Consider the following 25,898-nt stretch of genomic DNA (forward strand, 5'->3'; position numbering starts at 1 on the left):
AGCATACAAATCGAGGTCTAGCCTACAGTCCAGAAAGTCCAGAAAAGATGACTTACTTTTCGTGATGCAGTGTTCTGCTGGGAGTAACCTTTTCCTGAGCAGCCCCTGCAGGACGGACCTGACGCTCGGTCTGTGCACCAGTTGGAGCACAAACAGATGTGACTGGAAAAACATCATTTTACATAAGTGACTTCTCACAGTAACGAGGATCTTATTCTTATCTAAGTCTACTCAATAGTAACTGTTATGCTAATGCAATCAGATGCATATTGTTCTAATATCAACCTCAGGTCAAGAAAACAGTTTTTAAAACTACAAGATGTGGTTTATTGTTCTGTTTCTCTACAGGTGTTTGCAGCACGGGATAACAAAAGCATTCATTCGAGCGGTTTTCTTTGACTTTTCTAAGCATGTTGCCATATTTTTTTTCACATGATGTGTCTTTTCTTATTTCCATAAGAAAAAGAAAAATATAGTTCACCATTCAATGCTTTCTGTGTACAAGTGATTGGACAGAGGTACTTACACAACAGCAGGCGGTGACAGTGATCTGGATGGTGTTTCTGCCGGGTTGGCACACTTCCTTCAAGTACAGAGGTTTGTGCGAGGTCTTGTTCTCCCCCCTCTCAATCGTCAGTGGCGTGGCGTTCACGCTGACCTGAACAGACGCTGGCCAGTTGGTGTTCATTTGTCTGTCCTCGTGGTGGTAGCACTTAAACTGCAGTTCTAGGTCAGATCTGGGGGGCGGGGGGAATCATCGATTCAAAATCAGCAAACACACCACTGCTGTTGAGATTTCTTTATGGATGTTCAATTTGACTACTGAGAATGTAACACAATCATCTAAGACGACGGAAAGAAACTCTAGATTTTAAAATCAGTCACCACACCACTGCTGTTGAGATTTCTTTATATATTAATCAAGGATGTTCAATTTGACTACTGAGGATTTAAGACCGTTGCACTTAACACAATCATCTCAGACGTAGGGAAGCAACTCTACAATGTAACAAAGTTGAACCTGGTTTGCTATCCTAAACCTCAGTCTATAAGTAGCCTCCTTAGCATGCTCTATCTACGAGTCTGGCTTTATTTCTGATGGCATATCAGTTCTATTGTACTTGGTTTCCATTGTACTCAACTCATTGTTGCCAGCCGCTGTAGATGGCAACAGCAAACTGAGTGCAATGGAAAAGATGTTCAGTAGAACTGATAAGTCATCAGAAATAAAGCAAGACTCGTAGAGCCTGCTACTGCTACGGTCAAAATTCCTTACTCGGGGCCTGGCCGGGCAGTTTGCGGGGACGAAAAGTATGGTATCAAAGACAAAAAAAAATTGTAAAAATTAATCATGAGCACCATTTCTGTATATTCTTGACAGCCCGGCTGGGCCCCGGTTTGGAAATGTGACCGTAGCATAAGCAGGCTACAGCCTGGGCCTTAATCCTGTCAGTGACATACCTCCACATGAGAGTTTGATGCACAGACTGGCGCAGGTGGAAGACATGGTTGCTGACGGCCAGGTTGTGCTCCAACCGAAACGGCGGCAGCACCACCCCATCTCGCACCGGGAATGTCAGACGAAGTTCATCGTTGGGATCTGGCGATAATAAATTTTTTTAAACATAATTAGTTTACTGCAAAGTCATGCTCTAAGACTACCAGGTACAATTGCAAATAACATAGAATTGACAACATACAGATTTTCAAGAACTGACAGACAGAACGAGATTCAGGAAAGGAGATACAGTCAAACCTGTACAAGAGACCAGATCTTCATAAAGATCATCTGGCTAAGGTGACCATTTACTGCTGGCTCTTTAAATAATTTTTCCCATTGATACAAGCACTAGGAATCCTGTTTATAGTGACAACCTGTCCACATAGACCAGAGTTTGTCGGTCCCCTGAGTAGTTTTCTTGAGCAGGTTTGACTGTACTTTGACATACAGATGAAAGCAAGATGCAGTTCAATCCATAGTAAACGTACATGTATCATACTCACTGGGTATGGTTGGTTTGATGTCAGGTGGCCCGTCGAAGCCAGGTTTCATGTCTGGCGGGTACGGGGATGGAACCGGAGGCATGCTGCCTGGAGTCATGGGTGGGGTGGGGTTGCTGGGGATGGGTGAATGCTGGTAGCTGCTCATAGTCCTTTGAGGAGGCTGGGGGACCAAAAAGTGGTTCATTAAAAGTGATCTACAACCAGTTTAGCTCACCAAAGACCTACTCTTCCACTGGTTGTGATGGAGAAAACAGACACTATATGTACAGTATTCACTGCTGGTTCACTGTACTGGGGAAAATTCCCCTGGCTCTTTTAGACAAGCATAATGAACAGTAATGGGGCTACACTTAACTTTTGTTGTAATACATTGATTGGTATAACATAATGAGACTGATGCAACAGGATATAATGATTTCCCATATGATGATGCCTATCTATCAAAATCAAAACTGCACAACAGAAACTGTGCTGACAACGGCAAGCTTGTCATAATGATAAATACAGAACCATGAGTGACAACAGTGCGTAAATGACAAAAGAGGTCATCATGCTTAGATCAATCAGTAAGTGTCTCACCCCGTTGAAGTTCTGTTGCTGGTTCGGGAACTGGTTGGGATGCATCTGGTTGGGATGCATCTGATTCGGGTGCATCTGCACCTGCTGCCCTGGCATACCCGGCTGGCCTGGGGGTCCGGGTGGTTGCCTCCCGTTCAACTGCCCCTGCGGCCCATAGAACTGACCCCCCTGGGGTCCTCCTGGGAACTGACCTGGGGGGCGGGGTGGCCCCCCTTGAGGGCCAGGGTAGTTGGGGGAGGGGGGAATGCCTTGTGGTCCGGGGTAACCTGGCTTCCCATACTGGCTAGCGGGAGGGTACTGCTGAGGGGGCTGTCCACCTTGTGGTCCATACTGAAGAGACACAAACAAACAAAATACAAGAACATCAGGCAACGCCATCATCAGAGAAAAATTGGTTTCCAGTACACTCCAGCCGCCACTCATACAGTTATGTTCCTCTTTTCTATCTACAGGATATTTTGTTGCTTTCAAAAACGACTTGGTCGGAGTTGGAACCTCTCTGCTTTTTCAATCTACAATATCAAGAAGCGCAGACAAGTCCTACTTGAAGCAAACATGAACATACAGCATATTTTAACCGTAAAAGAGCTATCCAACATCTCCAAGACAACAATACTTAATGGTTAATTCTATATACATGTATTACAAGATGGAGGTGTATGGAAGTCTAGCAGACTAGTTTGTGAGCAAGCAAATACAGAGACGCTTTTCATTCAAGTCTGCAGCGATGTCTGTATCATGTCAGTGATGTTAGCTTTTAAGATATTCATATATGTTCTGATTGTCATGAGAACTTGGTGGATTTTTGTTCTATGACTTTTCTAGTTCACTGCAATTTCTATTCTTGTATACAGAAGCCTGGAAAGTGACAGGTCTTTGCTTCATGCACACAAGATACATGTATCAATTAAGTTAATAGTGTGGCAGAAAGAACAAACGAAAAGCAAACTTTTCAGCATCCACACATTTAAGCTCTCATAAACTACCCCAAAGGATGTTCCCAGATTTCTCAGCTATTCACATTGCGGCTTCAGGTTTGGTAACTAAAAGAAAGATATACGCCCTCTAGTTTGAAGTCTGTTTTGCTATTCTGATGGCAGCTAGACCACATGCATCCAAATCTACAGATGTACTAATGAGAAGGGACCTGGTAACATCCTTCATTGTCTCTAAGCCCAGCCGCAGAGAAACACTCCAGCATCTGGACACTTACATAACTGCAAGTTTAACTGTTGAGTCAGCAGAGGGACCTCAGCTTTGTGTTCAACTGTGTATCATGGCTTTCATGCAATCTCTGTTGGTATATCAATGTTTGTTAGTGTGTCATGCAGGATCATGCTTGTTAGTACTATGGACCTACGGCATGCAAGGGGAATCCACGTGTGTCGTTTGCTTCACATCCTCTGTATTCCAACAACCTACCTGTGGTCAGAAATGTTTGCTGGAAACTATCGTGAACTTTCGATTAAAAATTCCGCACTTTGGAATACAGAGGACATTGGTCCACATTGCTTTGCAATTCAGTAAAGCTGAGGCAGGTCTGGGTGTTCAACACATTGTCCAAGGAGAGAAAAGCAAGTGGTCAACTTGCATTTACTTTGAGGAAAAACTATCTACCACTGATGAAAACTACCATATAATTTTAGCTGGCCTATTTCCTTTGTTATGAAGTGTCATAAAATACTAGTATATAAATTCTTATTTTTCCTACATTCTTCCTTCAAGTCAACCTGGCGACATAAAAAACAAAAAGATCTGACAGCATTGACGTCACATTAAGCAGATTGCCAATAAGAAGGCAGAAACATCCATGTTATCTTCCACAACTGCGCTCTGGCTTGAAACGCTCAATGAATCTCCTGAGCGAATCATGCCACTATCATTCATATAATCTCTTATCCCAAGCCTACACATCACCTGTTGTCATGCATTTCCCTAAATAATGAATTTGGATATGAAGTTCGATGATACAAGACTGCAGGATCTCCCGAGAATTCTATCAACAAGCCAATCTGCCAGCTACACGCACCGACAATCAGAATTGCTTTGAGTGAAATTAGAAAGATTGTGGGCTTTTCAAGTTCAATAAAGGTGATCAGAAAATTCTGTAAATGTTGACATTTCTGCAGTGGTTTAGTGTTCATGGTTTTCACGATGACTTATTCACTGCGAACTTAAAACCACAGCGAAAATGCTTGTTCTGTCTTTTACTTGCCTACTTTATTGCCTACTTTACAACCACAGCTTCAACTCAAAACAACCGCAAACGCTTCATTTTCTCTCTATTGCCAACTTAAATCCTCAGGAGTATATCAGTCTATGGAATTTTAAAAGAATCTTTCTGCTGTCAACTTTAATCTGACTCACAACAAGTGAAATATGAAAATTTGTGACCAACAATGTTCATGTTCCATTCATATCAAGTCTTATCCCGACTTCTAGTATGACCACTTGCTTTCCCTTCCCTTGTCAATACCGTGGATTCCGTATGTGTGTTCTAGTACTAGCCTTTACCATAATAGTTTTCTCCTTCATTCTGCTATCGGTCATTTCCTGTTTGACCGAGAGGGCAGGCTGTTTTGTGGGAATGTTTTCGCTTGGAATCTGTGAAAACAAGGCCGGGAATGGGTAAAACTGGACATATTATCATCAACATGTGGAAGGATGTAATGTGGATGTACAGTTTTCCTTTGATGGGGGAAGGGGGAACTTGATTATGTGTACTACTAAGCTGCAGTTGGCTCCAATCAAGGTAGTCAATTGGAGCATAAGTTCTTGGCCTCGGTCTGTTCTGTATTTTACAGTGCAGCACCTGGCCTGGATTTGGGCTAAAAGGGAAAAGGTGCTGTGGTGAGTAAGACTCTTTCACACTTGAGACACCAAAGCCATGCCAGGCGTGAGAAGTACTTTACCTTGAGTGGGCCGTCCTCTGGACCCATGGGAAAGCCCTGAAACAAGTCAAATCGGGGAAGAAAAACAGTCTTTAGTTTCCTTGCCACATATCTTTCTTTGCCAGCAGATCTCGTGTCAAATGTTGTAAAACGATCAATGCACAAAATGAATAGTCTACAGCAGCATATAGGCATGGTGACTCACAGATTAAATATAAGGAAATGTACAGATTTCTGATGGATACCCTGATATCAATCCAACTAGACATACCAGCCATTAACAAAAAAAATTCCCTTTACACAGTATATTACATCCTGTAGGCTAAGTTTTTCTGCCAGCTAAATAAATAAAACATAACATTCTGAAACATAATTTCAAAACCTCCATGTATACATTTGTGGGCATCTGTCAATCTGCAATTTCACAGTAGTTTCAGTTTATTCGATTTAAAATACATCGTAGCCCTTCGGGCTAATTTGCGTGTTTCATAACATTGTTAACAATTAAAAATCAGTCAGAATCACAAGTACTGTCCTTAAAATCATCAGTAGGACGCTAGAACCCTTCTTTTCTCCTTTGTGGGTTACTCCTCAGTTACTCTTGGGCACAGCTAAGGTTTGAGTCAGCAAGATCATTGTACAATAAAGTCAGCCGCATCGGCTCTGACAAAGAGGGAGTCGATGAAACGATGCCATTAAGTCCAGTGTTCCCCCAGCTCAGCACTATTCTGCACATAGTGATTCCTCAGTAACGATCATACGTTTGATCATCAGGCGATAAGGCTTGGCCCTAAGGCGTCTCTCTCACAATGACACTTCCCATGATGCTCTAGTCTCAACTGCCGTTTCCCAATCAGTATGCAGCTGCATCCTAAACCCCAGACGACACTTGCTATTGAACAAGGAAATCAAGCAGATTTTTTGCATGAGATGCACTGATTACAGGTGCTCTGGGAGGGATTTATCTTATGCAACACAACAGTGAGTGTGAGGAGCTCCTCTCGCACACAATGTGGCTAATATACGTCTGGTGATGACAGATAAAAGTATGTTACCAAGTCAGCGAATCATAAACCACATTAATGCCGGTATAATAATTCACTAGCCATTGGCCATTACGTCTGGCGACAATAGGGGTCGGAATTTGTCCGCAGAGCTTGCTCACCAGACAAAAGTGACATAAAATCAATAATTGTGCCCTGAAACATTTTGGGCCCATCTCATGTCAGGCCAAATATAGGAGAAAGTTAATTTAGTTTCATGGGCGCTGGTGCTCAGGTATTCATCACCGGCAACGTTAATTGACACGGCGGTGGTTGGCAGTGTCAAAATGTTGCCGCTCTCTATGATGCACTGGTGGCATTGTCTGTTTGATGACAAATACAGGCAAATTTTCCCTCAAATCCCACAATTATGGAATCAAAGGACCCAAGCTCAGGTTCTCGGGCGTGCATCATTTAAGTTATTTCAGTGTGCATTGAGTCAGTTAATTTCAGACCATTTGGGTAACATCAATAGTAATTTGTTTCATTCTCTTTCATCCCTCCCCACTTCAGTTTCTGTCCATTTCCAGCACACTTGTACTTGTTTACCCTCATAAAAGAAGGCTTTTGAGCTTTCATCTTTCGGCCCTCTTTCAATTTGCTTTTTCATCCCAATTTTCGGACGGCCTGACTAGATTATGCCCGTCCTCAGCCGCCCATATCAAATGTAACACGTCCCTGCGGAGATGAGAACTTGAAGGGAGTATCAACCAACAGATCTATGAGTTTTGTGTTGGGCTGCTGCCAGATGAAAATGGCAGCCCTCCCTCTGCTCAAGATGCTGTCAGTGATTAAGCATCCATGAGCACTAGGACTTGATAGGAAATCACAACAATGTATTGAACAGTTCCCCTAAGAATCCATGGCATTGATGTATGAGGTCTGAACTCTTGAAATTTGTTTTGCTGAATATGCAATGTCAGACAAGTTGAATAACATGCAGAAAAAGGTACAAAACTCGAGTTAAGAGACCCTATATAACATTTACCTGTCAGTACGAAGGCTGATTTTTGAAAATTTACTACAGTCGTAGATTTTGAGCGGTAGGTTTGGCTGCAAATTTACTCCATGTTACAGAATTATGACTATGAAATCAATCCAATTTTGTTCGAACTTATTTCGGGTCTTCTTTAACACGAGACCTAACCACCTACCTAAAATCATGAAAATTCATTTTAAGTACTTGATAAATCATCTCTCGAATCCTGCCTATAGCCAGTTTGCCTGTTCGCTTCACGTTTTACTGACAACATAACGTCCTTGCTGCCACAGGAAGTGAACATTTTTTATGACAGCTGGGGATCACACCTAACAAAACTTGTTACCTGTGTGGATGTAGCTACACATGTATCATCAAACCTATTACTCAAACTGCTTACTTACTCATGATTACATTGTCCTCAGCACAGAATGATTTGAATGAAAATATACGAACACAGCTTCCTTCACTGGACAAGTTCTTTCTTGCTTGTTTCATCACTTTCCAATCACCATTTACCTGGCACAGTCAAACCTGTACAAGTGACCACCTCTACCTAAAGACCACCTGGCCAATGTGACCACTTTTTGCAGGTTTCTCCTATTGACGCAAGCATAAAGAATCCTGTATATGGTATTATGGCAACCACCTGTCCACATAGACCAGATTTTATCAGTCCCCTGAGTGGTCTTCTTGGGCAGTTTTGACTGTATAATCTTTAGTAGAAAAAAAGTCGTGTCTACAAATAATAAAGAAAATGTTCCACCAATGATAGAAGCGGCACCCCTACCTGTTGTGGGTACCCCTGCCTCATGCGCGCCTGTTGCTGAGCTACATAATGCCGGTACTGTTGTTGTCTCTGTGGGTTGTTGTACATGTTCATGTTCACGTTCATCTGTTGCTGCTTGTTGGGCGGCAGATTTGGCGGCATGTTGGGAGGCATGTTAGGCCTCTGCTGGGGAGGGTACTGGTTGTTGTATTGCGGAGGACCTTGCCCCTGAAAAACAGAGTATAAAGGGGACCCCTGAAACGAGAGAAGAATATCGAGCACATAAAACAACATACTGTCTGTCTGTAACCACTTTTGATTGAAGCGAAGACACAACAAGTTACCAACAATGTGTAAGACATGTTGTGCTCTTTCTTTTTGCACGTCAGACCACTGCTTACGTTACCAACTGCAAGTGAAACAAGGAGGTCATCAACTTTGGTAATAATGTTTAACTTTCGTGAGACGACAGACGATAAACCGGATAGTGAGCATGAAGGAAAATCCACTTCATTTCAAGGCTATCATATGATAAACCATAAAACCGCTAAGTGAGTGTGAGTGAGCATGAAGGAAAATCCAATTTTTTTCAAGGCTATCATACAACTGTAGAAATACAATCCTTGTCAATCCAAATATAGTTTATGCTGGTAAACAGAAGTGAAGATGAAGAATTCCTAAAAAAACCCAAAGGATTCCTTCAGGCCCACCACTGTTGGGGAATCATCTTTGCAATTATTATCAACATCGGTGATGCATGTTTCGTGTGGAAGGGAGGCTGGTGTTCTCCGCTGTGCTGTACTCACCCCTTGCTGCTGCCCATACTCGTTCAGCTGCTGTTTTTCGTGCAGAGCCTGCACTGTTGCTGTGGCGGTGGCTGTTGCCGTGGCGGCAGCGGCGGCGACTGCTGCGGCGGCGGCGGCAGCGGCTGGCGGCGTGAAGTCACCCGGCTGCCCGACCCCTTGCCCCGGCGTGTTGGGCGTGGGGGGATAACCACTGTGGGAAAGAATAGTGGGGGACTGTTTGGCTCCTTCAGGTGGAGTTTGGATTCTTTGGGATGCTCTGAAAGGGGATTGGACAGTGATCAGTGCATCGTCACCCCACTGCGGGCAGAATTACGGAGCTAGCCCAATCTGTGAGCCATCAGGGGGAGGGGGGATTATCATTCCAGGGACCCACAAAGGTGACCCCATACTGTTTTCAAACTTCTGCCATGTGGACAGCTTCAGGGGGGAGGTTGAAATACTGGCTGAAGTTCAACTTCAAGGAGGATCTTGCGCTGTACAGAAGGGGTGATGCCAACATACCCTGGGTCCCCTGGGATCAGTTACCAGCCTACCTTATCAGTGAGACAAGAGAGATTTAAAATTTTACTTGGAGGGTTCGGAGGACATGTCTAAACATGGCTAAACTGCCAGGTGGAAAGGAGATAATAGATTATTATCAACAAGTCCCATCCCAAGTTCCTGACTGGAGGACTTCTGCTAACTCAATCCTTGCCCTTGTACTGTCTACTTGGCCCAAGAAATAAAGCTGCTGTAAAGTTTCCTAATTCCTGCTAGTCCAGGGATAGATGTAGTTTCCTTACCTGTTTGGATGTGGAGGCCTGTTTGGCGGCATGTTGGGGTATCCCATACCGTCTCGTCGGTACTGACCCATGTTCTGCGGGTTGTACTGCTTGTTTGCGTTCGCTGCGGCTGCCGTGAAGGGCTGCTGCTGCGCAAAGTGCGTGTTCGGGTTCATACTGGTCGTGACGTTGGTTCCAGCAGGGGTCAGGGAGTTGTTGTTAAGAGCCTGGCTGTTGGAAGTGCTGGTGACACCCCAGACAGTAGTGACAACAGACAGGGACTGCTGTTGCTGGCTACCTTGTTGCCATGCTACTGTGGAATCACTGGGGAAGGAGCAGAAAAGGGGAGTAAGTTAAGTGTGTGGGACAGCCAATATTGTATGCATGTTTAGATGTGACATGTGGACAGGGCCATGTGACAACGTAACAGAAAGAAAAACCTGTTGATTTGAAACATCAAGATTATTTCCATACCTAGCAGCAGTGGCAGGTGAATAATGTCATATTGCATAGCCTTTTTGAAAAATCTATTGGATGCCTTTTTAAAAACATATCTCTTTTTGGAAACAGAAATAGATTGTTCCTATACGAGCCAAAACAAAACCATCAAGCAGATACCAGATATCTATGCAATCCAGTGACGACAACCCTGCTTTCAATGCCTGGCCACAGAACCAATTAATAATATCCCTATTTACAACTTCTTAATATACAGTATGCTCCTTGTGTATCAACAACAATGACATCTGGCAACACGGGTTGTGTTGACCAGGAAATGTCCAAGCACAACCTGTACCCACCTCGAGTGAAGACAATATGAATAATTCAGCCAGGGTTTGAGGTTGGGTGCCATACCAGACAATCATAGTTCACCTTTTCATTAATGAGACAAGAGAAAATGTCTGGCTGCAGGTGAAGGAATACGATAGGCCGTGATTCCCCCAAGGAGCAGTCCCCATTTTCGCTGCAGCTAAATTATTCATACCTACAACTGTTTGGTGAGGCTGGGATCTGCTTTGCTACTTGTTATGTCTTTTGACACATTCATGTTATTCTAATGGAAGAGCGACGCTGGCAGACCTACCATAATTAGGTAAGGCATGCTTAAATACAGCATGTTTGGAGTAGAAGAAAAGAGTGATAACGACCTAATAGGAACCACTCTTGGCTACTATACAGTGGAAATTGTGGATGGTTGTAGCCAATTGCAACATTGCCATGATGTACAAAGGAAGCGTCTTTTTCTTGACAAGTGATATTTGTGTTGGTACAGCTGCAGTCAGATTATCAACCCTTTGGAAAGAATTTAATTTTGAACTTGGTTTGCCATAGTAAATTTGGTACATAACACTTGTTCTGTTATCCATTTATTCTTGATGAAATATAATAAACTTTCATTTTTCTCACATAAATGCCAGGTTTACTTCCTTAGTCAAGTCCACCTTTCCATAGTGCATCTGGTTGACTTCGGCCAACATAGAAGCAAGAATCAACACAATTGGATAAAACAGGTAAAGTATGGGCCTGACTGGGACTGACTGACTGCAAACAGCCAAGTTGTTGAGCATTCACCAGAGTATCTATGACAAAATAATTTGTCACTGATATGATATCTGGCTTTCCTTGTTACAGAGCAGTTGTTTGGGCTTACGGCTGGCTTTTCCAACGATACATTTGATTGTGTCTCAACTTGTTTACACGTTTCCCTGTATGCATGATGGTATCTTAAATTGTCGTAACTTTTATAATCATGAAGATATCTGAATCGCGAATCCTGAAGGCAGCTGATCAGATTTATCCAATTCCTACTGGTATTGTCTTCCCAAAGATAGCATTATTGTTACAACAATCTTGATATGTTGTCTCTCTTTCCACAAGGAATGAATAAAAGACCTTTATTGTGCATTCATGCCCCGAGAGGCTAGGTACAGGTCGTCTAACTTAACACATGGAACATACAAGGACATACGCCAAAAATAATTACTCAAGCAACTGGATAAGATTTTGAAACAGTCAGACGTTTCAGACAGTATCCACTGTCTTTCGTCAGTAACTAACGATAGGACTGAGAACACCAGCTTTATACCAAAACTCTGAATGGATATGTTAATGAGGTAAAGACAATTTAGGATGTCTTGAAGTAGTCTTCAAAAAGAAGATTAATTCAAGACAAAGTTATGCCAATAGTTCAATTAGCTACCGTTGTTCTAGTACAGTAACTAAATGTCGCTTGTCCGGGGGTGGGGGGTGGTGGGCAGTGCATTATCCCAGGTGCCTGAAAGTTGAACGCGTAGACCGCCTTTCCTGTTGAGGGCGGGGTTGTACATCCTCTCATATATTGCTTCTCTAATTCCCCGTTCGAACCAGCGTTCTTCACGATCTAGGATGTCCGTGGATTCGAAATTGAATGAGTGTCCCTGGTTGTGTTTTAGATGGTGGTAAATGGCAGAGTTCCTTGTACCTTTCTTTTAGTGGTCGACTTGTCTCCCCAATGTACATGTTATTGTACTAGAACAACGGTAGCTAATTGAACTATTGGCATAACTTTGTCTTGAATTAATCTTCTTTTTGAAGACTACTTCAAGACATCCTAAATTGTCTTTACCTCATTAACATATCCATTCAGAGTTTTGGTATAAAGCTGGTGTTCTCAGTCCTATCGTTAGTCACTGACAAAAGACAGTGGATACTGTCTGAAACGTCTGACTGTTTCAAAATCTTATCCAGTTGCTTGAGTAATTATTTTTGGCGTATCTTATTACCTGGATGTCTAACCTTCATCAACGTATACAAGGACATAAATACAACAACACAAGCCGTACACATATAGAGTAGACAAATCGTGTTATTAAACTAAGCTATTCCAGTAGAGTCGACTTCTTCTCGCTTCTTTGTACATGTGTAAATGTATGAACAGACAATATTTCTAATACAAGGTGATAAAAAAATTAAACATCAACTTTTAACAATATTCACTTACCCTTGTGGCACAGGAGGAAGGTTCTTCTGCATCTGTTGGTGCATGGAAACTGTTTTGGCGGCGTCTGAGTTACGATTCTTCTGATGTCTCAACAGTAACAGTCTTCCCAGGTCCTCACACCAGAGCGAGAGCATAGCTGTATGAACACAAACAGAGCGGGGACTGGTTAAACAGTGGACCATTGGAGGGTAGAGTCACTTGCCAGGTCAGCTGTAAGTTGTCCTTGGCAAAGGATGATGTCACAGTAAATATGTACTACATCCTATCTTAGCAGAAGGGCTGAAATGGTTTGTTTGTTATGATGCTCTACAAAGCATGTAATTATCTTCTCTTCTTCCTTCCAGGCAGTGCCCTTGATAAGAGAGCAAATCCCAAAAGGTGTTGCTATTGGCAACATGTAAATAATCCTTTATAAACATGAATCACCAATATGGCAAAACATCTTAAGCCATTTTCTCCAGTCAAATCTAATTTTCCAAGTCTGGAAGGCATCAAGTGTTATATAACAGCAATGAGAGTGCTATCGAAGTGAAATCATGGTGCTGCAAGAGATATTGTGAAATAAAACAGGTGTTGAAACAGGTTCAAGTGATATAGATGGTATCCAGCTTGCTCTGTCGCATCACTTATGAACACAAATGGCATGAAAGCGCTTTGTGTACCATGTCTAAGGTTGGGATCTTTCAAGACATTCATCCAGTAGTACTGTGTTGCCAAAACTCACCAGCTGAAAGATTCACTTTTTAACTTAATGACCACACTCACTGCCTTGTGACTTTTAATTTTTTCCACCCACAGAGGAAGCACTAGAGTACTGACGCAACGGTACCCACGTCACACTGATCATGTGATCTCTGACACATTTCCTCCCTAGATCATGACGCATGAATACATACAATCCCAATGGAAACCCCATTATGTGGGAGTAACACTAACAGGCAAACCTTCTGTGCAGGCACAAGAACCATCTACTGCAGAACATTTGTTCTGACTTTTGGTATTGTGATGAAGATTGTACTTGAAAGTAGGCACATCATTGTATGTGAAATCCATGAGAGGGTACATACAAGGTACCCTTCAAATTTATAGTACGACAATTTTTCCACCCAATAGGTCTTCTTCTTCATGAAGAGACAACTCTCATCGTGGAAAGTATGGGCTTAGTGTGACTGAAATAGTCGAGAGGAGTTGGAGTGCTGGCTTGTTGAAGGTATGAAGGACCATTTAGAGTCACAGACAACCAGACACCTTCCTACCAACCAACCAACATTTCCAAAGTAGAAATATGTTCATGTTCAACATCATGCACACAAGAGATCAGCTGTTCAAATCATCTGTCACAAAGCTTAACACAACAACACTTCATCAGTCAATTTATGATTCAGATAAATTCCCTCCGGAAACGGTGCATTTCCAGAAGCACGTAATTTGCTGTTGCTTACGTGGGAACGTGGAAAGTCATACGTCCCTACCTCGTCATTCAACTATAAGTGCTTGCGTAGTATCTCTATACATGGTCCTTCTGTTAATAAACTGCTCTTAAGCTGCTCAAATTAGATTCTAGCTACATTATATTACAATAATGGAGGGCAGAAGTGATGCTATAAGGACACTGTTTACATGTAGAACAGTGAAAGCAGTATGGACTGGTTTCAAGCAGTTGAAGGGGCACTTTACACTGAGTGCTGGTAAAGCAAACTAGTCCACTTTAACTGGACTAGTTAGCTTACCGTTCCCAGTCTAAAGAGGATAATCCGGTTTTTCCACGAACTGCACCAGACCACATCCCAACCCCGGTCTAGTCCGCTTCTGAGTCTGGTTGAAGCTGGATGTAACTGAGCAAATTAGCCAATACAAATGGGAAGCAACAATTTTTCTGGAGAAACCAGCGTGGATACATGTTTGTATATTTTGATAACATTGATTTAACATTTTGTTTGGTGTTTTGTACATTGATTCTATAACCCCATGTAAGTCCCAATACATACAAATATAAAAACTACTGTTAAATTCAATCGTCGACTGCTGATGATGATGATAACGTCAATATTGTGAAGCATCAGAGTCAACTTGTAAACAAGACTGACGGGAAGCTAATCCAAAATGAGTCCCCAAGCTTCCAATACGAGAAGCAGTATCCCTTCAGCAAGGATATCAAAATTACCGCTATATTGACAGACTGACCACAGACAAGGAGTGGATACCACAACATAACAACATGAATCCCTCCAGGGACCAACATAACCAATGAGGATGAATTCCATAATACCCAGGCTCAAGCTGAAATCTAATCACACTTTTACTCTTCTTCAAGGCCTGGAATCAGTGAAACATTTCTTTGAGGTCTTTGAGATGTTGAACACTAGACAATTAAGGCTGGCTTTCCATATGCCTCTGCTTCATTTGTCAAGTTTTTTTCCAGAAAGATGAGGACTTCATAGCATACAAATTTATCTCTTAACGTTCATTCCCTTCAATAATCAATTATCCAACTCTGCCTTTGAAGAAGACATGTTTGTTTATACAGAGAACTTCCTCTGTGACCTTCTCCATCAGCAAGGTTACAATATGTTGGTGAACCTTCTTCCCCTGGCCTTGACTGAAACCTGATCCTCTCCAGCAACTCAACTCAGTTACAATCAACAGATTCAGACACAATTCAACACAGATTATCCTCAAAGAATGAACTACGGTACTTCAGAACCTATTTCTTTCTGACATCTGGTGGAATTGATTATTTTTGTAGCATGTTGTACGTTATACTATATATCATTGCTACATTTTACTACTTTATTCAGCATTAGCTCAAGGTAAAATGAAAATGTTTGCTGTAATAGTTGTTGATTAAAAGTTGTCAGGAGCAGGAAAATTTGACATACATGTATTTGAAAAATAAAGTCACCTTTCTAGAAACAATGAGGATTTGTTTTTTCTCCATATCGGACATCTAACTAATTTATCTGACGGCATTGCCATGGCAACCGAAGTAGGTGTTATAGAATCAGAAAACATATGGACACAAACCTTGCAATGCATCAAAAACCAGACCAGTAGTGGATATTCATCAACAAAATACTTTGGAAATCAATTGGACACCGGAACAATAATACAATAACATTCCTTGAAGCTTCACAGCCTTTCATCAAATCTCTTTGTCCTTTTTCATAACATTTCAAATCTTTTAATTTTCCATCTGTAACCACCAATTCCCTGGAACTCAAGGTATGATTAGTCTGGTGTTAGTCATATTTATATGAATATTCATCCATTGAGGCACAGCAGAGTTTCTATTTACAAAATATCACATGCATGATGTATCAGATACTGTAAAGGCAGAAATGTACGTGGTGGTTTTCTGTTCGCGGTTTTCACAGTGAACTCTTTGCCACGAACTTAAGACCACCGCGAAAAGCCATTCCATTGTGTGACTGTAGCGCTACTATTGTTTCAATCGTGAACTCAAAACCACCGCGAACACTCCATTTTTTACCTACTGCGAAATTGAATCCCTCAAAAACATTTCTGCATTTACAAGTATAATCTCTATCTGATGCAACAACAACAACTACAGACTTTGATATCAAAGTAGTGTTTTTCTTGTGTAATATAAAAACGATGAATTAAGTCACGGTGGCAAGCAACTGTGCAATCAGCACCCAGGTGAAATATCAAGCAAAATACTGAATATATTACTAGTATATCATTTGAAAATCATCACCATATGATATATTTCTGCCAATACACAAAAATTTACTAAAATAAAGCTTCCCTTACTTCCAGTATTTTGGCCATTCTTAAAAATAGACTACTACATCATAACTTCCATTCTGTTCGCTGCCTTACATAGCATAATATTAATAAGTATTTACTTCTTGTTTACAGATAAATAACCCACAATCCTTTGGCATATGACGATATGGGCGGTTGATAATTGTTGTTGTGATTTCATAGTAAACATTCCACTTAAACTTCCACGTTGATAGTTGCAACACGACAAACAAACCGGTTCACCATCGCGACTGCTCTACCAATAAATATATGGATGGCCCTTGACCCCCTTCACCCAAATTGCTGTCTACATAAAAGGATGCATGTCCCAAATTGGATAAATCCTGGCCGAACGCCCCTACCCTCTCACCCCATTGTCTCGCCATTTATGTTCAATGACAACCAAATAATTTGTTGCCCTCAGTGCCAAAGGTAAACACTTGGTCCGGGAACACAGTCCGAACACTGCACCACTCAACGCTGCAATGGACAAACAGTGCACTAACGTCTACAACCTTTACAAGGCAAGCGGGTGCATAATCATACGGCATGCTGCTTTAACTGTAGGTAAGGAACAGGGTGGCTTACTGAAATGACAACAGCCTCTAATGGCATCAGGAATAATTAAGTCATGAGAGGCATACAAGGCTGCGTGCATAATTCAGGAGGTACAAGGTAGGGAAATTAAACTGTTTGATGTCAGGAAGAAACATTACAGCCTTGGAGCAAAGAGGAACACACACACAGGAAGCATTGTAAAATATTTTGAGCACAAATTGTGATACACAGCTGTGATATTACTACAATGTGTTGGCCATTGATACTACAGTCCACATTTCCCAAGTAAATCAGCCAACATATGTATTCAGTATGGAACAAATTTGTTAAACATAACTCTCTGTTTATCATTTTAAGCAAAATATTTAAAATGCTAAGCAGCTTGTTACCATACAGTAGCCCTTTCATCACACAAGGAAGTACAATCTGAACATATTTGTTTCAAAATGTCCACAGTTAATACCACAGCAGGATCTGAGCACCAGTGTTGTTATTCCCTGACAGCAGTTTACTCGCTCAGGCTGCCACTCAGCGTGGTAAAATATACACAGCCAAAAATCAATAAGCATATCAGGTAATTATATTTATCCTGACAATATGAATTGTTGCTCCAGAGATTACACACAGGGAAACAAATTATACCATCACACATGTTCCCACTAATACCACTACTTTTCCTTCTAACCCAACCTGAGTCCCAGACATTAAAGGCTTTGTGGCCTGTATGATGGTTGCATGTCAAGGATTGGCCAATGGTACGGGACCTTGCAAAACCCACAGTAGTGGTGAGTAGACACATCACTTATGACATCACAATCACGTTGTACATCCACGCTACTGCTCAGCTGAGCAGGGATGTTTCAATAGGGTTTCCCGGGGACAGCAATAACACACGGAAAAGGCTGGAAATAAGGCATGAAAGGGTACTCACACAAGCGGGAGGGTTAGGTCACAGTGGGGGCACGCCTGCCACATTATCCACACCAACGTCTGGGAAACACTACCATCTGCCAATAAGTGACTACGCTTTACACCCATGCTGCACCTGCTAATGGCTGTGCCGTCAACCGGCCACCCTCCCAGACATTTACCCCGCTGTCCCAACTACCACCACTCGTGAATATGCTGCGGTGTTACGAACGATCGGGCATGTGCATCAAAGGGCAATTATGACCGGGAGCTTCTGAGATGCGGATGAAATCCACATCAGGTGGGTGTCCCCGTGGATCAATTAAAACCAGGGGGAGTGAGGATATTGGCTATAACAGCTGGTTGCTAAATCAAATTTGATATGCACATTGTGGAGTAGGAATAAATAGTTGGATGGTGTCAACCAATGGCCCGTCCTCTGGGGTCGGGGGGATGTGTGACTACACCATATATCTCCTTCCACCCTGGCCTGGCAGTAAAACGGCCACAGTTGGTCACAAAAAATTGCACCAGAAAATTGACAAGATCACGCAAAATTACACATCAAATATGCCCTATCGAAGAAAGATGAATCCTCCCACATGAATACATTTCTGCCATTCCTGCGATGCCTGGTACATCAATGGTAAATAGGCAATCAGGACCTGATTCAATTAATCTCACATGCACTTTCACCCAGCTGTATTTAATGGACCCCTCCCATTGTAACGAGATGACAGCTCTCACAGACCTACCACTACATCCATAGGGGGGATTTTCAGAGGTATCTTGATGTAGAAAAACGCTGTTTGTTTCACAAGGTTTCAGCAATACAAGAAAAAAAAGTATCAAACATTAAGTTGACCTCTTTGTGTGGTAGAAAGTTGTCATCGTTTGTTAAAACTAACAACTTCCCATATTTCTCGCTTTGCCCCCCTACTGGTGGCAGTGGACTCTTCCATAATAGACAGCTGCAATGATATATTACTGTCATAATCAACAACTGGCTCTGCCTTCATAAACAACATATCTTGAGATTAATTAATGGATGAGTGAAGAAATTTGGCACCCGCCCAATAGCTACCAGAGTAATCGCTATGCTACACAAATATAATTTGGCGATCATTATCGAAATTCCGGCAGAAATGAAATTTCACATTAACATTATAATGAATGCAAACTGCCCTTGATGTTAAGATATTAGGAAGGAATATGCCTTTATATTGTACATTTCCTCCTGGTTTATTTCTAACAATGATTTCACTTGAAGCTCTTCAGACAATCAGGCCTTACCAATAAAACATCTTCTTACAGATGAACCAATAAAAAAATCAAATGAACAATACTTCTTCCTCAAAAGCATTTCATCATTGTATAACAGAAAACGAGGTATGAAATTCATTATACATTGCTGTGTATGTGAAATCTCTTCTAAGTTTCCATGCAAAAGACTGAAAACATCGCACATGGGGCTTTGTTACCGATGTCCACAGGTATTCAATATTCCGAATTCCCCCATTACACCTTTGCTTTGGGGACGAGCATTGCACAACGTTCCTGATTGATTGAACCACTGGCAAATGCGGAAAGTTTCTCAAACACTTAACTGCCTCATTAGTATTCTCCCCGCATGGTCGTCCCCAGGTGATTGACTGGTTGGTGCCGTCACGTTGTTGGTTGGAAGCGGATGCGCTGGGTGCGATTACATGGGAAGTCATGGAAATTGGTACCTAATGCAAGAGTGATGACTTACGGAGACCACCGCAACCCCTGTGGCTTCCTTCCTAGTCCACCAACAGGCAAGGTCAGCGGGAAACTACCAGGAAGGTGCTGCCTATTTCCACCACCGATTTCCTACTTTTGGGAAAGGGAAATATCACCACAAATTGTAGGGGAGGGGGGTCAACATGGGTGTAGGCTTCCTTCTGCCGAGATCCCTTCTGCCTAACTCTCTATCGTTGACAGTAAGGCTACACAAGACAAGTAAAGATGTTTGAGGACTCTTCTTACTTGACAAATCCTGTAATGATCCTGTACACAAGCCCATTACTCTTCCTTCTGCTTTATCTAGCACTGGAGGGATGCCAGAAGACGATCGAACATAACCAAGTACGTCAATGATTTAAGCCTGAGTGCTAATATCACTAGTTCCTTCAAGGTTAAGGCCACTTAAAATTGAGGGGATCTTAATGTGGACTTGTAAGAACCTGGACTTACCACAACTTGGCACAGTATTTTTAAATGGGGGAATTCTTAGAAATACCAGATTTTTGGCCAGGCTCTTCAATATGCACGCACTACCCTACAGGAAATAAACATTAAACGTTGGTGACGCAACATCCTGCAGGGTGTCCCCTGGGTATAAAACAACTTTTCCCTTCAAGTTCAAAGAACCATCGCTCACTACCGTGAACTGCCAATGCATCTGATACATACGAATTCACCAGCAGGCACGGCGTCCCTTGGGATGCCTGTGGCATTACTCCAACTGGCGTGGCCGTAAATGAACGCATCGTTTCTAACTCTCATATACCAGCACTGTGGCAACGCCCAATCATGATGGACACAGACCGATCACCTAATTTCCAAATCTTCGGGGTATGCCATTTCCAATTTGCCAAAGAAAAACATTTAAGCCACTCAAAACCTGGTAAATTAACCTCCAACTTGAAAGAAAACCTTGCTATCAGTTTGCTCAGCGTTGATCGTTCACCAGACTGCGAAGAAATTTAATGTTCTACCTGGATAAAAGGTAGTCATTGCTCAGCATGCAAGGAATACTTTTAATCAAGAAGGTTGAATACTAGTACGTAAAACAATTCAACATTTCAGTGGTCCCTGATGACAGCTATTCCTGTGTCATTTGCATCTTGAAGTCCTCCTCCTCCTCCTCCTTTTCCTTTTTCATCCTTGCATCTTGAAGTAACCATCCTGTTATCAACGCTGCGTCACTACGCACATCATGACTAATGTCATCGCACGTTTGATGTAGACCTCTCCACAGCGAATCGCTCCTTGTGCGACGACAACGGGAAAGCGATATTGTGATTGCAAGAAGCACCATACTGGCGAGGGCCATCGTGGATGCATTGTCATTATCTTTCCATCCAACTGCAAACAAGTTATAAATCGTCTTGTCATTTCCGTCCGGAGAAATGGATCGCCGCCCCCCATGCATATTTTCCGCCTTATAAACCTTCCCTCATGAGGTATTGACTTATCACACTCTGCACCTTCTGAGGGAAAAATAATGGGCCAGGTTAGCCCATGCATGCCTGTGGAGCCATAAAGACAGAACATTCTAGCATATTGCCAATGTGGCCTCGCCACACCTTCAAAACACCCTCACCACAGAGGTGGCTGCAACTGTCAAGAAAGCCTGGATGCAACTACCTTAAAATTTACACAAAAGATTCAAACTACCTTCATCTTTGCATTACGGACTGTGAAATATATTGCAGTAACAAAAATTTGTAAATCCTTGCGCTAAAAAGGAAGTTCTATATTATATCAAATTAAGGCGCACATTTGACCTCAAACTCATTTTTTCAGACTGGCAATTTAGTAGACTTTCCCTTTGCCGGCTATATAAAAGGAGCCCAAGTACTAGAGTCCATTCCAAGTCACCGCGAGGGTTGTTATTGTCATAATTCAGAACTATTTTCAAGTTATTGTTATTATTTGTGTAAGAGATTTGATACTTTTGAAATATTTTGAATGTGATTTCAACTTTCTAAATATTTCTTAAGTTTTCTAAAACTTTAGAAATATTCATGACGTAGAATATGATATTTACAATGGTTTCTAAATAATGGTAACAGCATTCTACTATTATTTACAATTTTTTACAATTTCTTACCATTTTCTACCGTTATATGTAACATCTCTATAAATAGGTCAGAGGGCTGTGAAAAAAGCAATTCACACATCCTTGCAAAGTTTAGGGAAGAATGCTTTCCACAAAGGACCGAGCGGTGTCCTGCAGTGAAGTCTAAAGATGTACAAAGGCAGACAGAAGGGCCAGATTAGCACCTACTTTTATGGGGGCAATCACCATTCTACCATTGTTAACCATTTTCTACCATTTCTTGTTAATATTTCTAAAAGTTAAATAATCACATTGATGTTTAGAAATTATTACAAATAAAGAGGTTTTTGTGCAGTTACTTTCAAAATATTTCCAAGTTATCTAATTAAATTCAAATAAATTCATATTCTGTATTTGATCTTTTAGAAAAATTTAGAACTATTGTCAGTCAGATATTCTTTTATTAGAAATTTTTCAAAATGATTACAAATATCATTATAAAACCCTCGCGGTGACTCGGAATGGACTCTATCTGGGAGGTGTAAAAAGGTTAAAAGATTGTTATGGGCTCTTCCTGCAGAACCTTCTGCATCAGTCCATGGGTGTTCTCCCACATTTTCACATTTTTCCAATCCTGGATTACAACAACCATCACAGGACATTAGCAATTTGTAAAGAGTATGCAGTTGGTATTGGAAAAAAAACAACAGCAACACCCGCCAAGCTGCTTCGGAGGCCATTTGCCAGAATGCCTGCCTTTACGTCGTGCGTGGATATGTCTGCATCTCTTCAACTGGTCACTGCTTTGCAATTTAGATGGTACTCAGCTAAAGATGCCATTACCGTTAGGCTTTGAATAATGGTTGTGACCTTTTCCTACATTATCTATCGGAGGCATCCTCAGTACCATTTCAACTTGTGCTGATGGATTCTTATGACGCAGACGTCGAAACACTGGAAATTAATCTGGCCCTGACATTATATACATCAGGGGCACTCAGGCCCCGCGCATAATGTCCTCCGAATCAATACAATTAGATCCTCCTGCCACCTTGCAAATGGAAAGGTGTTGCTCGAGCACCAGAGCAGGACTTTCTCATGGCTGCTGAGAGTGTGCTTCAGCATCTGCATCACCATCACAGTCCACAAGAGACTTTTCAGGGTCCTTTTTTAGACATCTCCCGGCGTACATAAGTTTGATGGGCCAGGACAAATTTGATGCTGCTATCAGTGACAAGTAAAAACAGCACAAGATGCACCTAAAAACTTTCTGGGCTACTTACAATGTTTCACTTTGAGAATAACGTTATGTATTATGTAGCATATGGTATCTTATTTCTGTGCTGATAGGAAAACTAACACTGTAACAGTCAGTTCTTTTGCAAATTGTAACAAAGGATGTGCATGGTTAAACGTTTTAAAGGTAATTTCAGCTCAACGTAGCATGGTGGAATTAGCAGGACTGATCAAACCAACGTGTCTACATTTGGCTTCAGTCAATGATACAGTAACAAAGCAAACACCGTTCTGCAAACTACAAATATTTCCGCCACCCTAACCTGCAACACTTTCCACCCAAAACTGACTGAGTCATTCCCCCTTTGTCCTCTGATAAGAGATCTGCTCAGTTGAAACTTTATCCTAAAGTATGCGAAGGGGCAGGGCTAGGGCAAGGCTGCAGCTTTACCTTCAACAGAATGGCACTGCCAAGGCTGGCAATGTAAACTTGTCATGGCTGACTGGCTGACCTACGCTTGGGGTCAACAGCTGACTGATTGCTGCACTGTGTGCTCATCTCAGACAAGGTGTTCTATGTGCTGGCACCAAACCAGTGACAAAGACAAACGACACAATAGACAGGAAGGTGGAGAAGGGAGGCCAAAAATCCATAAGTGATATCTGGATGTAGCAGGATCCTTCTGAGAGTGATCTCCATCTCCATTAGATGCAGTACCCTGCAGTCAGAGTGGCAGTTTCAATCACTCCCAGCCTTTCATCTGCAGTCGATTGTGCAAATGCAATGACCAAGCCAAGGACTGCAGACTTCATTTGACAAACAAACTTTGGAGAGGGCATTTAGAACCAAGACTCCACATTTTTGGAGACAATTGAAAGGGGCGGACCAAAAATGAATCAGGAAGGAGGGAAGTTGTGGTCCCCAGCTTGTGTAATTCTTTTTTTGCTGTTGTTATTTTGCATTTAGGTGTGTGATTTCCTGGAGCAAGTTGTTATCATTTTCGATCTCCATAATTCCCCAACTTTCTCCTCACAACAAATAATGTTTTGTCTCAAACATTAGGGCCTTCTTGCTAATTATATCATCAGAGTATGGCTTTCCTCTCATCAGCCATTGGCTGAAAGCTGAGCTGCATGAAAAGTCTGAGACAGATTTGTTACTATTTTTAATGTTGTAATGATTACTTGGCAACTATGAAATGATAATATTTTGCAGTTTTGTACCAACAGTAAATCAAGGACAGAATATGGGAACAAAAACTGGGGTAAACCATAATTGCAGAAGGGGTGTGAAATGTATAGAAAGTCATCTTCACCATCATTTTGGCAACTTAACAAATTCAAATCATTTAACTAATGCAATGACATTCAAATAAAAAATCTAACTTTTCCTGTACATGAGATATGTTTTAAGCTGGGAGAATTTCCCCCCCTCTACTGAGGAGATGAGTGGTATAGCCGTATCACGAAGTTGTTTTCAACAGAAATAGACATTGTCCCCATTTGACCTTGGTAGGCTAATGCCTGGTGATTTCTAAGAATATTTCACTTGGATAATCTCAAGCCATCTCAAATAAAGTACAAAGATGAATCCCATATGTGACAGAATAAGGGAGGAGGTTTAGAAGTTGTCACCTCTCCCCTTCATGCCAAAAATGACTCCCTTCCGAATCTTGCACTGAAGCTTGGTACCCTAATCACACAAGGCAGCCTTGTTCATTTGGTGTAACCTGTCAACTTTAAAGTCTTCAAAACAAAGTTTTTGAAAGCTTTCCAACAAAATCCTCACCAAAATAACTACACAAAGCTGTAAAATGAAGGGTGTGCAGTCCACCAGCTGTTTCTTTCTGCTATTGCTTACCAGCTAAGGATTGTGTCTTGCCTTGGGCAAAACTCAGGTAGGCGCACACCTCTTTGTCTGCTGTCGCCACTGCACGTCAACACGGGGGCAGGCTACGTAATACACCTGATGAAGGGCTTCTACACGCAAATCAGCACGGACTGTTGTGACAATATGCCAGACACCTGCGTCATGAGTCACAATGCACAGTACACCAACATCATTGAACATGGGGGTCTGGATTGAAGTCCCTCATTCTTTACCTGACTGGTCAATAAGGTCAAAGAAATAACATCTCAACTGTTCTGTACTTTCATTTGGTAAGTAAAAGTTGTGCAAGGAACTGATTGGTTTGATTCATTGGGAGCATGCTGTACTTAGCATGGTGAGTTCGGAGTTCTTAAACATTCAGTGGTTAAAGTCTGGCCAGGGTTCAAAGTCAAACTCAAAGCAGGTCAGTGCCTGGAACCTCCAGCCTATTCTCCAAGCAGAGGTTTTGGTCGGGGGGTAGTAGTGGCCGGGAGGCAATGTTAAAAAAACCCTGGCCACTACTACCCCCCGACCAAAGCCTCTGCTTGGAGAATACCTCCAGCCTACAATCCACCACTTTCTACCTTCTAAACTCATTGAATTTGTGATGGCAACAAGGAATATCTAAGGTGTAAAACAAAACTAGTGGTGTAACAGACTTGTGTCCAAAATCAGCATTTCTCGCCTTGGGCCTCAGTCAGTGCAAACAAGAACCTTCACCTTGGTCACAATATGCAAATGAGACCACAACAGCTCCAAAGTTCAAGTGACCCCCTTGGCAACCATCAGGGGTGAATAACAACACATCCTCAACACATGCTCGAGAATGCGTTGTTGCTCACAAGAAAAATTTCTTTTGTTTCTTCCTTATTGACCAGTTAAATGTCACTAACACAAGGCAGCTCAACCCATAAGTCTATTTTTTCTTTTCTTGCCT

At 41.9% G+C, this 25,898-nt stretch overlaps 1 protein-coding gene across 17 annotated transcripts in view; it reads right to left on the minus strand.

The window, feature by feature from the left end:
* LOC136449172 (zinc finger MIZ domain-containing protein 1-like) overlaps positions 1-25,898 on the minus strand; it is a 120,421-nt gene that overhangs the window by 9,358 nt on the left and 85,165 nt on the right. For 8 of the 17 annotated variants that reach the window (XM_066449029.1, XM_066449033.1, XM_066449026.1 and 5 more), the window contains 11 exons: positions 12,813-12,948; positions 9,854-10,156; positions 9,072-9,327; positions 8,287-8,520; positions 5,496-5,531; positions 5,098-5,187; positions 2,584-2,913; positions 1,990-2,164; positions 1,462-1,600; positions 527-737; positions 57-162 (listed from right to left, as the gene is read on the minus strand). In XM_066449029.1, coding sequence (XP_066305126.1) covers positions 57-162; positions 527-737; positions 1,462-1,600; positions 1,990-2,164; positions 2,584-2,913; positions 5,098-5,187; positions 5,496-5,531; positions 8,287-8,520; positions 9,072-9,327; positions 9,854-10,156; positions 12,813-12,948 — 2,016 coding nt within the window. Of the gene's footprint in view, positions 1-56; positions 163-526; positions 738-1,461; positions 1,601-1,989; positions 2,165-2,583; positions 2,914-5,097; positions 5,188-5,495; positions 5,532-8,286; positions 8,521-9,071; positions 9,328-9,853; positions 10,157-12,812; positions 12,949-13,474; positions 13,524-18,069; positions 18,190-25,898 lie in introns of those variants that run through there. The other 9 variants (XM_066449031.1, XM_066449028.1, XM_066449041.1 and 6 more) reach the window with 8 other exon arrangements.

Source organism: Branchiostoma lanceolatum, chromosome 14 (assembly GCF_035083965.1).
Source record: "Branchiostoma lanceolatum isolate klBraLanc5 chromosome 14, klBraLanc5.hap2, whole genome shotgun sequence".
Lineage (NCBI taxonomy): Eukaryota > Metazoa > Chordata > Leptocardii > Amphioxiformes > Branchiostomatidae > Branchiostoma > Branchiostoma lanceolatum.